Below are 17502 nucleotides of genomic sequence, written 5' to 3' on the forward strand. Positions count from 1 at the left end.
TTGTATAATTCACTTCAAACCCACCGGGAGAGATATTAAAGAAGTGAGTTGTGGAGTTTTGTTTTGAAAAAAAGAAGAAGAAAAAAAAACACTTTAACATTGTTTGTTTGATGCACTTTTCACTGTTTTCTTCAGTTTTATTAACAACAGCGTTCGTGGATTTTTGGTCGGACTTCAAGGAAACTGTTGTGTATATATTTACATAAAGCATGTTTGTTCTCGGCTCCCTCGGCCAAGTCTTATTTACACTCATCACATCTCACAAGGTCAGTGTGGACGATGTGTAGCTATTAGTGGCGCTGTGTAATCATAGCACTGTTTTTTTTTTTTTTTTTTAAATGTTGTAATTAAATTGCCGTAAACACAATTGCTTAATTAACAAATTAGAATATTAATTATTCAAACAGCCATTTTTAGAATTAATTGGATTACCCTGACTTTTCCCTGCTAATATTCCTGTGTCGAATTTGTAACCTAACAATAGAGAGTCCTCCTCGTTCGGGAGAATCGTATCACATGCTGGAGATACAGGATGAGATCAAACTAAACTTAAGTGTTATTCACTTCAGATTGAACTGAGTAAATTATGTGAGCGGTGGTTAAATCGTAAAATGAGGTGAGGCTGTGAACAGCCGCCGGAGATCAAGCGAGCAAAAATATGACTTTCGACCCTCCTGGATGCCACCTCGTACAGTTTAAAGCAACCCAGCCAAGCTTAAAATGACTGAAACCTTTAGCATCATGACCCCGGTGTAATTTCTGATGTCTGTCTCAAGCACACACTGTCTGGTATTGATTCTCACAGTGAGCACCGTATGCACAAAAGTACTTTAAGAACACACACACAGAAGATGTCAGAAGTAAAAGGAGGCCTCGCTATTTCTGGGACATTCTCTCACAGATGAAAGATAGAAGAATTTATATTAATCTGACCCAAAATAAGCATAACGCACTCAGTGAGGGATTGAGTGATTTGTGCTTTAATGCAGCCCACGGAGTATTTACAGTGGTGTTCTGCAAGGATTAGTTGTGTGAGAGGATTTAGGAAGCTGCATTACTGCTGTTTTATTTAACTCACAACAGCAAAAGACTAAAAGAAAAAAAAGAAAAGCCTCTTAAACACATTTAGGCTACATGAGAGGCCAGCCCAGATAGTTAGACAAACCCCATGTTTGTGTGCTCTTTAAAGACCTTTGGCAGGGAAGGATGTGCTAGACTCTCTCACACACACACACAAACACACACGTTCAGACATACCCGACTTTCTGTGCTTAGTCTATAATCTTGTAATCTGATGAAAGTTGTCCTGCGCAGCATATGCTGTGCATGAAAACACTGTGTCATGTTGGTTAAGGCGATGATGATGGCGAGAGTGAAGCATATGCAGATACCGTCGGGATCATCAGAGTGGGAAACTCACCGAGAGAGCAGAGGATTAATGCAAAAAGACTGAGAGAGGGGCTGAGGGAGAGGGGGCGAGAGAGGGAGACCGTGAATGACAGAGAATGAGAAAGATGCAGAGAGATGCAGAGGCAGCACATAACCCAGCCCCCCCCCCCCACCACCACCCTCCTCTCTCTTCCTCTCTACCACACACTCTTTCCTTGCATCAGCATTGATCACAGGACATCAGTAAAGTAAAGAGCAGCCCATCCATCAGTGCGCGGCCGTGAAGACGCCGTTACGAATACTGAAGCCGCTCTCGCAGCAGCACAATCCCGCGCGTGGCGTTTACTACGTCATCATCTTAACAAGCAACGCGGAGCCACTCTTAATCCAGGAGAGTCCTCTGCACATGAGATTGTTACCGATTCTTTAGTATCCCTGTTGATTTGCAGAGGTTTGGAAAACATCACGGAGAGAATCTAAAACGGGATGCAATCATTGATTTGCAGTTCTCAGAAATCCATAACTTACTCACAATTAAACACCAGAAGGTGGAACATTTTGCAATTCCAATATCGTTTCAGGAAATTTGTTGGGCTCTTTCTTTTTAGGTACATTGTCGTCCTTTTCCGCGGTAGGATTTCAGCCCTGCTTTCTATTCGTGAAAGCACTGGACTGCAAGCACTTCAGTTTATCACCTGGAATCTTCTACTGTGGGGCTGTGCTGCTGTGATAAATAACAGCTTTGGCCCCCACATCGAGAAACTATGCAAGGCCTAAGAAGGAAACTTTCTGTGAATTCCAGCGTGTCTTGCTGTGAAGCCTCACACAGTTCTGCAGCCAGGGACTGTAGGTGTCCCTACATCATGAGACCACCAGGGGCGTTCTTTAGATCGTATCAAGTCGTGAGTTCGCTCAGATTATTAGGATTTTCTAGACAGATGTTTAAATGTGTCAAAATTGAAATGAATTTCTAGAATTCTAGAAGTTCTTCTGACCATAATATGAACTATCCTGCTATATTTTGAGTTCCAGCTACATGTGGCCAAATGTTGTATTTCCTTTTTAAAGATGTATATAGTTTATTAAATATCCACTGTGAGTTGCGAAGCACATGGTGAACTGAGGCATCATATTGTTGATATTGCACTTTTATTTAGATTTCAGGTTTGTGGTGTCGTAAAAGGATAGTTCGTTAAAATTAACTTCCTAATGAATCGTTTGTTTTTGTTTTAGTGCAACAGACAGTTAAAGTTCTAGTTATTTGTATATTATCTTATTATTTAAAGGACGGGCCCTCTTGATATCTAATTGCACTGTATGTGGATTCTGAAGTAACGCGAGTCCTACGTCCAGTGGTTTCCAGCACGATATCATATTGATAATAAAGTTGTGCCTGTCTACCCAAACATCCTTTGACCTTGTCTCTTTTAATCAGAGATTCCTCCAGATTATCTGAATTGTTTTAAATCATTTACTACAGATGGCAGGATTGTCTGTTTTCACCATTTTCATGTTGAAGGAATTTTTACAAGCAGATTTTTAGATCATTGAATCTTTACTTGAGAGATTTTGTGCCTCTTTTAAGATGATCCTCCAGCTGTTTTTACTCAATACAACTTACTTTTCCCATCTTTATTCGCACCTGTTCCATGTTCTTGTAATGTGTTACTGCAATTTTGTTCAAAATGAGATGATCATTTTCATAAAATTGTGAAAATGTCTTGCTCCCAATTTTTGGCATATGTTTGAATAAAAATGTTCTAACAATGTGAGAATCACACACACACACACACACACACACACACACACACACACACACACACACACACACACACACACACACACACACACACACACACACACACACACACACACATATATACTTGTCAATTTTGTCCATTTCAGCGCAAACAATCTTTGACCTGAATTAACCTTTCTATTTCATACATTTTTCCAGCATGGTTGGATTTTATTCCCAACAGTGATCATCCATTATCTCCGCATGAATCCGATTGAAGCTCTGCTGTCTGCTTTTAATGGATTGCTTTGGAAAATGTAAGTATAAACCTGTGTCTCTACATTTTGTCCCAACATATATGAAGCTCTTTCTTATAGAGGATAAGTATGTTACATCCATTATTCACATAGCTTCAAGCGTGCCAGCCCCACGGGGAAAACTCTAAAAAAGAGGTTATTCTCCTTTAGATCCAGCCAACAGGAGACAAGCAACAAGCAAGGAAAGTGTACACATGTACCGTAACTAAAGAGGCTCGAGATGAAAAAGGCTGCAGCTGGGTTATGATAGCCACTATAACAGCGTTAATCTGTCCAGCTCATTCTCTGAACATGTAGCAGAGGAAAAACAAAGGCTTTGGAAAGGAAGCAAAAGGCAGGATGTTACCTTTTGAACCATTCGGATATTTGATACTTTCAGGAAAGGCAGGAATTCATCCAAACACCTGGTCATTTACTGAATCTCCTGAGAGGGGAAAACAGAAACATGGAGACTGAAGGGGAGGGGAACCGGGAAAACAGACCCCAAGGAGGAAGGGCAAAATGCTTTGAAGTGCTCAGATCATGGCTGTTGCAAATTAAAGAGAAATAACACTTATTTTTCATGAGGACTATTTGAACAATCTCTCAACGGAATATCCAGGAGGGTGCCGTGTTAATCGAAGAATCTGAATAAATGAGTGGAGAAACTTACTGAATACAGATTCTGTTTCTTCACAGGTGCACAGCGTGACACAGCCGGGCAATTAATGTCCAGCGATGCCTTGTAGCACGTATGGAAATGCTGGCGCAGTTCATCCTGATTTTGTCTCAACTTGGAGTGAAGAGAAGATCTGAGTGACTTCCTAAGAGGGTTCATCGCCGGGGCAGCGATACCCGGAACTTCAGAAACAAAGACTGAGCCACTGGCTGTTACGAGACGAAACGATGTCTAAAGGGACGTCGGAAGGACGGCAGTAAACAGAGATGGAAGCTGCTGTTGGCTGCACGTTTGTTTTCTTATTGGAATATTGTATATTAATCTTCAGAGGCACTTTTGTTTGGGTGTAGCTCAGATGACTGGCCAAGCAGATTTCTCACTCGGAAGATGCAGTGCCTCTGTTCTGTACGTGTGGCATTTTGTGAACATGGATTGGGTCATTTTTGCCACATTATTTATCCTATGACTAATATCTAGACTTTCATTTGTAAGTCATGGAAGGTTCAGAAATGGTTTGATTGGTATAAAGATGGTGATAGTTATATGTTTTGCAGTTTTTTAAGGCTTCAGCACCAAGCTCTTGTTCTCTTTAACCATTATCACGACGCCAAATAAGACTAAATGTTTGGTCAGAATCCTGTTCACCCTACAAAGCACTTTTGTTATGCTTAACATTGATTTTCCCATTAAATATTGAACTTTTCATAGGAGTTCCCATTTGGTCGTTTTGAGGTGCCTCTTGTTTATCCATGGTGCCTTTTTCCCCAAAGTATCACTGAGAGGACTTGAAGTCAAGCACAAAAAGCTGATCCCTGTAAAAAAAAAGTTGCATATTCATGTCGGCTGGATATATATGTGTAGTGTCTCTTATAGGCTCTCTGTCTCTTATATTAAAATTTGAAGATATCATAATAAAGCATCAAAAACAATGGAAGTGGCATGTTGAGGCTGAAAATATACCTCTCTGTACTTCTATTATTCCAACAAAATGTGAAGGGATTAATTGGAGGTTAATGCTATGATACACAGAATTAATATACTGAGGATCAATAAGTCAATGGGCAAAATTACATTTTTCCAGCCAATCCCTGTTGCAATTATCAAAATCTGTTATAAATTCTGCCCTGTACCTCTAAATGTTCTCCATACTGTGATTTATGTAGAACATACTGAAATGGGATAATTCAAAGTTTTGTGTATGCAGCACTGGATGACTCAAGAACTTTCAGGCCCTAAAGTAAACTCCTCTGGCCACCCTTGACTCTAATAAAAGGAAGTAGTTTGTATTAGTTATACATATTTCAGTGCATCTCTCCTCTCTTGCCAGGAGCTCGGTTGAAACGGCGATACCCATCTCAATGTCACTTTCATGTAAAATGAAGCCAAAAAGAACTGCAGACACAGAATTGGAAATTCAAATGCATGTGTCTCCAAGACTGTGTTGCCTATGAATACCAAAGACGAGCATTGTACAAACACATAAGAACAAAAGCGCTGTGCCACCCACCAGGCAAATACCTCTGGAGGACAAATTGGAAATTGAATCATAAACTATAAAGAGCCAAGGTTGAGTTCAGCTGCGGAAGAAAAGAGAGACGAGATGGAGGTGGAGAGGAGAAAAGAAAGAACGGCTGCATTAAATAAAAGTTCACTTTTTCTCTCCTGCCCCTGCAGAAATTCACGCTGAGCTACCTGATTGAAATTTCCTGGTTTAATAGCTGTGAAATAAAGCAAAAGTTGGGAAGAGGAAGAAAGGGAGCATTTGAAACAGAGGGCAAAAGAGAGGAAAGGAGGATCCGCTGGGGAGAGGGAGACTTGGAAACTCAAAGACTAGCAGACACATCGGGCCTAATGGAAGGAGAATTACTTTATGACTTGTAAAAACTGCAATCAAGGCCACTCATTACTGTTTTAATAGTATCTCCTTGTTCTCTCGCCAAACTTTGTGTGTAATCTGCCCTCGGGTCTTTCTCGTAAAGGAGATTTGGATTTCAATGAGATTCCCTGAATGGAGGAAGCTTGAGTAACCGTGAATACAGCGGATTAACCAGATGTGGAGAGTCAATAGATTCTTTGCTTCTGCTTCAGTAATCGCACCGATGTACCAGACTAGTTCCATGTAAGGTGGCCAGCGAGCTAACGGGTAACGATTTGCACTAATGAACACATCGAGATGCCCCGATGAGCCAATCTCCCTTGTGCAGCCACAGAAAACTCTCCATTTACAACAATTAACACGAACACTCAGTTCCACAGCGAGCACAGCAACCAGACAAGTACTGTACATTTATTCTGGGTATTGCTTCTGTGGCCCAGCTCAACCTGATAGAACAAAAACAAGGAAACAGATCAGTTAGTAACTAAAGGAGAAACGCTCTGGGCCTGAGGGGCTTTCACACTGGTTTGGCAGCCTTAAAACATTCACACATATATTCACACACGTCAGCTGCTGCCATGCAAGGTGTTGGCCCACGTCTATGGAGCAACGTTAGCTTTAGCGTCTCCACTGAGGACATTTGGACATATGAACGGACGGAGCATGTAGTTGGAAATTGAGACACCTGAGCCATGGGACACGCTTTGAAATTCTCCAGATGCGTTTCAGGTACAATGTAGTATCATCACTTCTCTGTGGCTTATCCTCGGAGGTTAATACCGTCCTGTCGAAGACCATATCTGTTGGGTCACAATGTTTTCTGTGTGTGCAGAAAGCTTTCGAGAGCTCAGGGTCGGACAGTCTGGAAATCTGGTACTTCTTTTCTTTCATGAGCTGAATAGATCACCTGTACTTCCCTTTTAACAGGTTTTTGTTTTTGTTTCTTGCTCGTCCGAGTCCTGGAGGCTTGTTAATGCCAGTCTTAGGCCCTGTTTATTAGTGAAAATGGAAAATGTTTACAGCGTATCGTTCTCTGTGTCTGTGTGGTTTTATTATAAAGACAAACAGCACCCACTAGTGGCCCAACATGGAAACTACTTCATATTCAGCGTTTCTTCAGTTTCCATGTAAACTGACATAGTTTTCAACACATTACTGTGTAAATGTGAATTTTTTCTGAAACGAAAACACAAAAATTGTGCGTTTGCAATGAAATGTTGTGTAAACCGGGCCTAAGTTTCCCTTATCCGCACTAACACTTCAGTCTTCTCGTCAAGCCCAATCTTCAGCCCAGAGTGATCAGTGAACATTAATCTAAGGACCCACAGTGATGCAGCTTCCACACGTCCATCGAAAGCCCAAATTTCCATCCATTCTTCTTCTACAACACTTTAGCCAACTTAGGGTGGTGGCGCACTGGAGCCAACCCCACCTCACTATTGATGAAACCAGCAACCGGACTAAACACAAACGCGACTGGGACTCGAACCGTGGCCTTTGTCGCTGTGTGCTAATTTCGAAGTCCCTTGTACAGCTTTATTGTGCACTTTACTCTTTGAAGTGTGAACACAAAACAGAATTATTTTGAAATCGGTGTCAGAATTCTGTTTACTGCGGTCAAGTGTTCTGATCTATAATTTTACTTGGAGAAGAAATACGTGTGCATTTTCTTGGGTTAAATCGTATAACTACTAAATATTTAAATGAGTTCTGGTGTGAATAAGTGACCTCAGATTTAATACGGATTCATATTTTCATAATTGCTGATCCAAGCAAGTTGCACACATTTTCCGATAAATAGAATGACCGCCTTATAAAGTTCAAACATAACATATACACAACATATGGCTGCTGCTTGGCAACCCAATCACGGCCTCATGGTCCACTTGTGTTTATGTGTCTTCCAGCACAGGCCATGAATCATGCTGCCTCCTGGCAGAGTGCGTCTTGTCGTCCGCCATCACCTTTCTACTTTTGCAGATATTCATTTCCTGCACTTTATGGAAAACAACAGCTCCGAACAGGCTGCCCCCTTGGTTGAAAGCCCATTCGGCTTGTGATCTTCATGTTTAATATTTCAACAAACAGGCTGTTTGTATGACATTAGAAATGAATTTATCTTCCTCACGTGCCCTGGATGTGTGATGGAGTCGCGTCCGAGTCTGAATAAATGTGAGAGATTAACCTGTGATAGATGACAAAAGGCCAGAGTGCCTGTAGCCAGTTATCAGATACACCCCGGGCACATTAATAACATCATGGTTAAAACAACACATGAATTACCAAGGACAGACTGATTGGTGAAGGTGAATATATGCAAATTCAGTTACTTGGAATTTGTCAACAACACAAACTGAAGTACGACAAAGCAGGAAGAAAAAAGGAGCCAGAGGCTATATAACACGCATAATGATGAACAAATGGACAGATCATAAATAACACATTTTACACTGCTGTATGGAAATGTGAGCCAGTCTTCCGAGGGATTCAGGATGAGAAAATTTCATGTAACTGCAATTTAATAAGTGTGAAACTTCACAAAGGCTCATAAATGCTAATTTTAACACTATTCATTACCGAGATGGAGCCCGACCTGTAACTAAAATTGTTAGTCTATGATTAATACATTGGCCGTAAATAAACCAAAATGCAGGTTAATGTCAGCAGCTGCTCTGTGAGATATTGATATTCAAAATGAGTGATGACAGGAGGGAATTAAAGGTTCTCCCCGTCTGCCGCCTTCCACCGCTGGAAATTTCAGGTGAGGTGTGGAGCAGGATTCAAATAATATAACATTATTACATTCCCCACAAAAAAAAAATTCTCTTTGGCTGAATTTTGGTTCATTTTGTCAAAAAGAAGAGAAGCTCAAGATGCAAATAAAAAAGAAAACACGAGGAATACTCAATCAGCTTTACAGACGTGTAATACAAAATGTTAATTAACACATTACTGACAGGTATTTTATTATCGGTTGTTACAAGAAGACTTTATTATCTTCATTAAAATCAAATTAAAATGTGATTATTGAATATTGGAGAAGGGGGAGGATTAAATAACATTTACTTCTTCTTAACACTTTTCAGACATGTGGAACTGGATATTTGTTTTATTTTGTATATTTATGTATGTCTATATCGGTGTGTGTGCGTTGGATATAGATTTATTTATCGTATGTGTATATGTATATATGCATGAAATATATATTTACTCGGGATTTATATATCTATGTGTGTATATAGGTATAGCTGTACAGAGGAAAATGCATATGGGTGTAAATAGTTTCCTTTTGTAAGTATCTGTGTTTTGTGTATATTTTGACATGTCTAGAATGAATCAATAATTGAATATAATAAATATACTTGCTGTGATATGAGCGTGTTAATCACTATAAGGGTGAATCATCCTGCTGCCTTGTTGCAGTATGTAGGTGAGCAGTCCTCTGCAGATGTACAGTAGGTGGTACCTCGTGACAAACGAGACTCGCAAGAGACTCCACGCTGTCACAAGCCTTCTTCTGAGTGATCAAACCCAGCTCCCCGTGTGATGTGATCAGATCCCTCTCTGAACTGAGCCCCGCGCGCATGTTCCACTTTGTTCGGATACATATGTCACATTACCGATGCTCTCAATGCCATTTTACTAGAACTTTGCCGCTCGCGCTGAAGTTCTCATCTCCCATCGTGCCATTCACGCAGTGTGGAGTGTTCGCGCTGGTGTTGAGAAAGCACCTGGTCCACTTGTCTATGTGAGTAGCTTATTGTGAGTATAGGCAGGGATGATCGTCACGGTGTCAAAAGGCAACACCTACTCAGTTTTCGTCGAGCTCGGTTGTTTTGTTCATTGTTTAAAAACGCAGCAGTGATACTGTGTGTGTATTACAAAGAGGATAACAGCATGAAGAGTTTCTTATTCATGTCTGACACGAAACAACATACTGTATGAAAGTGTGTGTGTGTGTGTGTGTGTGTGTGTACGCGAGCGTGTGGCCCATTGTAAATGCACACGGATGCAGGCGCTCATTCACATGCCGCGCAAAGTGAACTTGTGTTGCTTTGAAATGTCAAAGTGCCGCGAACCGACGAAAAGTCGAGTAGCCAGGAGGGAGGAGATTTTTTATGTCTGCAGTAAAAGGAAGAAAACGCCTCCTCTGCAACACAAAAAGGAGCCATTACAGTACAAGCTGTAAAATTGCAACAAACTCAATGGCAATAAGTTATGACTTTAATAATCTGTCTCTGAAGCAGTTGTTAGTTTCATTATTTGTTCTGTCTGTGTTTGTGTTACACGGTGCAACGTAAACAATCTCCCCGTCTCTCCACCAGTGAATTAAAAGCGGAAGAAGATGCTGGGATTTTTGTGAGCATGAAAAAAAAAAAAAAAAAACAACATTCACATTTGTAATTTTCAGCTTGAATTTTTCACAAGCCATATGGAGCCATGTTGTAAGACCGAGCGTAGAGTGCAGCATTACTGTGGGGCAGCCACTAAGGAGGACAGACAGTCTGTCTCCGCACATCACATTAGAGAGCCACTTTGACCGTGCACGCATGTAGATGCGCGCTTCGCGTGTTTGTGTGGGACTCACTGCAAGCCTGCGTGTGCTTGCTTGCCTGACTGAATGCACACGTCCCGATGCTTGTGTAAGGGCGCTTCAGCATTCGCGTCTGAGCCCAATATCTCTTAGTCCTCACGTCTCTATTTCCCCCCATCTTGGCAGGTCCGATGCCTTTCAGAGTAACTTAAGTTCTTAGTAGCCTCTAATCAGTGGCGATGTATGGAGATTGCGGCCTATAGACTGAGAATCAATGACTCGACAGTGTGTGGTGAAGTGATCAGCATAATCGCTGTTCTGCTTTACTTCAAAATCCAAGCCAAGCTGTTTCTCCAAGACTGTTGGCAAAGCCGCTGAGACGTTTCACCGAGGCCTCGTACTTTGTCTGAAAATAAGATCTCATTGTAGGAGATGTGTGGAGTGTTACAGCGCTGCGGAGTAGGTTTAAGGCCTGTGATTTTCACACATTTCTGGAGTGATGTGTATAATAAAGCATGTGAATAAGCAAAGAAGACAGGCGGGATGGATGGTTTAGCAGATGGAGAGACACCAGTGGCAAAAGAGAAGCATCTTTTTCTATTCTGTCTTGAGAGATAAAAATCTGGAGGAGAAAAGAGGAACAGAAGCCATGAAGGCACACACATGCACACACACTTACACATGCATATGCTGAGACTTCTGTCACTTTCCATTCCCCGTAAATTCCCCGCGGTCGCCATTACTAGCTTCAGATCTTGTGGCAATAGTGATCGACATTCACACGCTGAGCGCAGAGTTTCTGCAGTCGATGGCACAACTTGGAGTTATCATTTCTGTCAAGGCTTCGGCTGCAAATCAATTGAAATGAATGAAGAGGATGTAAAGGAAGAGCTTAGTAATTCCTAACTTCACAATCAAATCAGTTTGGAACCGGTTCACTAATAAGACTGCAACAAATGTATTTTTATTTAATTGTCATTGCAATCGTGACTGATTACTCTTTGTTTAGAGCCAAAATTAGCCACCATGTCCCAGATGCAGGCACAGCATGCACCAAGGGATTATTTTCGGTCAGAGAAAATAAGTTGGAAGGCAGTTTCCAGAAATTTGTCGTTAGAGGTGTGGTCCTATTTTCTTTCTTTATTTGACGTGAGTGGAACTGGACTGCAGGAGGCTGTTATCAGTTTCCTGAAGAAACTGGAAGAAAATGACCAATACTTGTGTTTAAAAGTGATTAAAGGCTAAACAGTAGACGCATAACAGGGAGCCCGCTTCTTGAGTGAGTCATTTCTCAAAAATGAACTTGAATCAAATCATACATCTGAAGAAAGAGATAATATATTCAACAAAATGCCAGAACTATCACATGTATTAAATTAATACTAACACTACTGCCTGCTTGAATAAAAGTCAGTTAAGTCCGTGTACTTCTTGGTACTTTTTGAAATGTCACAGCTAAATTTAGCAGTACTGTTGTTGAACTCTAAACTCAAATTACTAATCATGGTAAATGTGATGAAGCTAAATACCAACAATCAAATTAAGCTGGCATATACAGTATGAGGGTGCCTCTGTGGATGTGTGTGTGTGAGACAGCGCGTGAGTTGAATGAGTAACAACATCAACCTTGAAGTGACCTAAGGGATTGTATTCAATAATGATCTGATTACTCGTCTTTTTTTTTTTCCATCTCAGACAACCTGCAAATGGATAATCCTGTACCTCCCTGATTACAAGTTACTCTACAATCAATCATCCATTAACAGGATGCATGCACATGCAATTATGCACATGCCAACACACACATGCACATAATTACTGCCTCTATTTCAGAGAAAATGCAATAAGGAGCCTGAAACCTAATTTGCAGTTCTAAGGAAGCCATACTTCATTTCTCGTGACTTTGATATTTATACCTCAGACTGGCTGTTTTCGGTTCTTTTATTGTTTTGTGCACACCTCAGCACTCTTATTGAAAGCCCGCTGAAGCACCGCGGTGAAAGTGCGTCTCCATCCGCTCCCCGTGCCTTTTTATCACCCCTCCATTTATGAAAATGTTTGCCCTTGCCTTGTCAAAAAATCTCTGTGTGAGAAGAGGAGATAATGTCTGGCAGCCAGACAACAACAGCCGAGTCAATCTTGCACACAAACACACAGTAAACACACACACACATACAAAGTTGCGGTTGTAGTTACTCACGTTGCACCAAGGACATACGTTTTCTGTGCATACACAAAGAACCTTGTTGTGTCCAAGAATAGATGAGGAAACTTTCAGTTTCTGCACAGAAGGTCAGAGGACTGGTAGATCTCTATCTGATGTTCTCAAGGAAATCCTCAAACTCGTCGATCACTTTCCATTTCAGTCATCCTCTAATGTAACATCTGTGCCGGACAGATGCTGAGATACACAATACACCGACTGCAGTATAAATATCTCCGGCGTCAGTGACGCTAGACGCGCGGTAACAAGACAACCGGTTCAGATGAAGGGCAGCTGGTGCACGCCACTTATCTCGACATGAAAGCCAAAGGCAGAGCTGAGCTTTTTCGAGCCATCACTGCATATCATATTTAGTTAAAACACAAAGTCCACTATCATCACTTCTTTCTTTAGTCTGCGGGCAGTTTTGTCATTGTCAATTACTCATTTAACTCAGATAAGTTTTGGGAGCACGTTAGTCACAAGTCCGAAAATAGGTTTTTCTGGATAAATTATTGTGGCTGTAATGCAGAGAAACCCTCCGTGGTGCATCTAAAGGGAGGGTGGGTCTTCTTCATACTTAATTGTAGGATCTTCTAATAGCTGGTGAAAAATGGTAGTAAATGGATCCTGTCAATATAACGTGTAAGTGAAGAAAGCACTTTCAGTCATCCATTACGATGTGAAATGACAAAAATCCATCTGCAAAGTTGAAATCGTCGAGTTTCTGTGGCACTAAACCATAAATATCCGGCAAATATACAAGTGTTTGCATGTAGCTGAGCAGCACGACTTCAGATGTGTGAAAATCTCTCGTTCACACGCTGTGCTGCTCATTAAAACCACCCAGAGGCGTCGCACGCAGGTGATCACTGCCAGCCGGAGATACCTTCACTCCAGAAACGAAGTGAAAAGAAGCGAGAGGCCTCTGGGCTCAGTCATTCTCCTGACTCAGCCACTTGGCCCACATGGGAAGGATATCACACGACGAGGGATTTCTAATCCACAAAGCTCACTGCTCACTGTCTGTGCTGTAACCCTCAGGCATCTTTGTGAGTCGCCCCACCCTGGTGGGACTGCAAAGTCACAAAAGCCCCTGAACTCAGAAGACCTTTCTTGTTGGATTACTCGTGTCCCCTTTTTCTTTTATTAAAGAACTTTTTTTCGTGTGTTCATCCTGGCAACCTGCCTCTGTGGTCTCATATTTCATTGTGAATCCGACCTCTGCATTCCCCCGGGTGGCACATGCTCTATTCACTTTGACTTTACAACATGTGAAACGAAATTGGCTGCAGAGGCAGCGGTCTGCGGCGGCGCTCCACAATGGCTGCAATGCCGTGCATGGTGTAAACAGACAACGAGCGGCTAATAGGAACGGGCACTCGTACGTCCACCTACCTGTGTGGCTGCGGTGTGCATGTGTGAGGGAGGCCAGGCAGAGGGACAGAAGTAGACTCCACACACCTACTCCACAAATGCATGGACCCCGTTCCCGCATTCTGTCAGTGAGAAACACATAGCTCATGTTAGACATCAGGAACAAAAGAAAATCAACTGATATATTATCAATGAAAGAGATTGACGTTCCTGGTTGAAGCAGAAACGTCATCAATACCCTAACTTGTTCTGCTCTATTCATTTAATTCAACATTACACACTTATTTACTGAAGTATTGACTCGAGCGACGTTGTGCTCTCATGTCCAGCTCCTCTGGGTTCTAATGGTGATGACGGTTCATGTCTGAAAGCTGCTTTAACAGCATGTCGGCCTTTGTGTTGCCAGTGCAGCACTTGAGGAGGGATTGCCATTGAATGGTTGTGGTCATTTGGTGGCAATTTGGCTTTTCTGTCGAGAATTTGTCACATTGAGAGAAATCAAACCGTCATTTTTCCTCAGTGGCTTAATTCTCAACTCACAAAAATAGTGTTTTCTTTCTTATTGGTCGAAACTGGTTATAAAACCGAATTATTGCATCAGTATAACTAATATATAATAAATGAAGGTCCGTGTTACTGGATCATACGTTCAACCACCAAGTGATCAGTGACAAAGTTTTCCTTTAAAGTCTGTAAAAAAAAACAAACATGCATCGGTTCACATAAAAAGCTAATATTAAAAAATAAAATAAAAACACGTCTTCCAAGAGGATTTCATGTTGATGTCATTCGGTGGATAATGCAAACAATGAGCGAGCATTTAAAAAGCAGAATGTGTCTCTGTCAACACACGGGCAAGTGTTTACACTGAAAGGAAGGGATGCATCTGATTAAAGCACTTTGTATTCAGGACACCAAGTGGGACGGAAACTTCCAGACAGACAAACTGTGTCTGTGTTTGTGCACTTGTGTGAATAAATAACTGCGAGTGAGCGGAGTAAGCTTTAATCAATGAGATCAACATTACAGCTGCGGTTTACTTTTTACATGAGCGGATTACATATAGCATTACATAAAGTAAAAAAAAAAACTCGACTTACAAGTTGTGTAGATGTAGATTTTATTGTGCTGTTGTTCATAGTGCAGCATCTAAACCATGCACATAGACAGAAATTGTTTTATTATTGCTTTACATGTTTCAATGAGGACGCTTTTGCAAAGTTCCGATGAACGTGCGTTTGTTTTGTACTCCGCAGCCTCCTTCTCATTTTATTGCTGCGGGAAAAGCAAGTGACAGTTTTAACAATGAATCTTGGAACTAACTGAAAGTGCTATGAAGCAGCTGTGCCGAACATTCACTCACTCCGAAAGGAAAAAGTTAATTTAGGTGAAGTCACTCTCTGAATGTTGTTTATGATGGTGTTTAGCCTTCATAGTCAACGGAGACAACGATGGGTGGAAAGGATTCCGGCGAACTTCTTTTGGACAGACCTGTGATGACGCAAGTAAAAACAAAACAAACTTTCCAGGTTTACGTGAGAGTCTGGGCAGATCAACTCAGTGCAGATGCGATTATGCACACACCTGGTTGGATCTGATCTGGTACGACCCGATGTGTGTGTGTGTGTGTGTGTGTGTGTGTGTATGCACGTGAATGGTTTTCCTATGAGGAAGTGTGTGTTAAGCCCTGGCTTGAGTTCTGAGCTTGGTGTGTGAGTCATCTGGTTATGCAGCCAGGCATTTCTAGAAGCTGGAAAAGAAAGCTGCAAAGCCAGACGGGCTGAGCCAAGGCATTCTGTGGTTAGAGGGCAACACACACACACGCACACACACACACACACACCTCTTGATTGTCACTTTCTCTCTCTTCTCCCCCCTCCTCTTCCCGCCCTCACCTTTTGCTCTGCTAGTAGTAAATAATTAGGAAACAAAGAAGAGATGCTGTCTGCTTCCTCTCCAGCTTATTTAGGCACACAGCAGTGTTTGTGATGATGCAGTGCCACTTCATTATGGCTGGTTGTTTGGTCTGTCTGCTGCAGAATGAGTGGGCGTGTGATATAGAAATGGATTCAGATAGGGGCGGTAAAAAGAGAGAGAGAGAGATCGAAAGAAAGACGAGTGGAGACTGTGTGTGGGTGTGTGTGTGTGTGTGTGTGTGTGTGTGTGTGTGTGTGTGTGTGTGTGTGTGTGTTGTGACTGCTCAGGAACAAGGGGTCCTGATCAATAGTATCTAAACAGCTTGACTCTCCATCAGTATCAAACTCAGCAGCCGATGGTGACTCACACAACATTTTACAAGCACGCACGCACATCTGCAATAAACATACCAAATACAGCCACTATTTTGCACTAACAAACCCGCAAAGTGTGCCTCCGCGTTTGAGAAATTTAGTGAAATTTTCCGAACCGGCTGCATGTGAACGGCTCCAGCATTTGCATTTTCACTTGTTTACATGTGGATTTCTGTGTCGCACACTCATGCGCACGTGTTTCCAGTCCATGCCACACTTCCTAAACTCCTCTGATCATACCCACCATTATGTCTGCCGCTACAAAAGCAGCGTCGGATCTCATAACCCTGGATGATGTAGCTTTCATTAACTGAACACAGAGGAGCTGAAGAGAAAGGAAGAGCAAGAGGAGAAAAAAAAAGAAAAGAAAAAAAGATAGAGTTGGAGAAAGAGTGGTGGTCTCCGATGAGTTGCGCAGTCTGTTCCATCCCTTTAATTAGTCCCATTGGAATGCCCTCCCGGCTGCACGCGGCTGATCAGTTTCCCCTCCATATCTCCACTCTCTTTGTGTGTGTGTGTGTGTGTGTGTGTGTGTGTGTGTGTGTGTGTGTGTGTGTGTGTGTGTGTGTGTGTGTGTGTGTGTGTGTGTGTGTGTGTGTGTGTGTGTGTGTGTGTGTGTGTGTGTGTGTGTGCATCTTAGCTAAAGCTGGACAGACATCTCACGGGCATATGAGCTCTGCTTGAGCTCCCCATGGTCGAGGAGAAAAATATAGTGGAAATGCATTAATATTCGAGGAGTTTTCATTCTGTGAGATACACACGGTTTGGAAAATAGAATGCCTGCACTCTCCTAATCAGTGACTGGAGCCTTTTAAAACACACTGCATAGTGTGTTTGTGTCTGGACTACAATTTTTGTGCACATACATACAAGTATTCTTTTTGTCCAGCTTTTGTCCCATCCGTTCATTTACAGTCACACAGCAATACTGACAGCTGCTATATCAGGTGCACCCACAGTACTGGAAGAAATTTTTGTGTTTTTTTAAAAGACGATTTGACAATTGTCCGACACATTATTATTTAATGCTTTCGCAGCTATTTTGGCTCTCTTTGAAAGCAGAGCAGAAATGTCTTCTGGAATATTTTCCACTGACTTCCTGTGCTGACCTGCAGGCTT

At 41.8% G+C, this 17502-nt stretch overlaps 1 protein-coding gene across 2 annotated transcripts in view; it reads right to left on the minus strand.

Moving 5' to 3' along the window:
* LOC308113757 (chemokine-like protein TAFA-2) overlaps positions 1-17502 on the minus strand; it is an 87336-nt gene that overhangs the window by 31884 nt on the left and 37950 nt on the right. For both annotated transcript variants that reach the window (XM_080470216.1, XM_080470217.1), the window contains exon 2: positions 14114-14214. In XM_080470216.1, the coding sequence (XP_080326342.1) occupies positions 14114-14213 (100 nt within the window). In that variant the 5' untranslated portion in view covers position 14214. The remainder of the gene's footprint in view (positions 1-14113; positions 14215-17502) is intronic.

This window comes from Lipophrys pholis (genome assembly GCF_963383615.2).
Source record: "Lipophrys pholis genome assembly, chromosome: 8".
NCBI classification, from domain to species: domain Eukaryota; kingdom Metazoa; phylum Chordata; class Actinopteri; order Blenniiformes; family Blenniidae; genus Lipophrys; species Lipophrys pholis.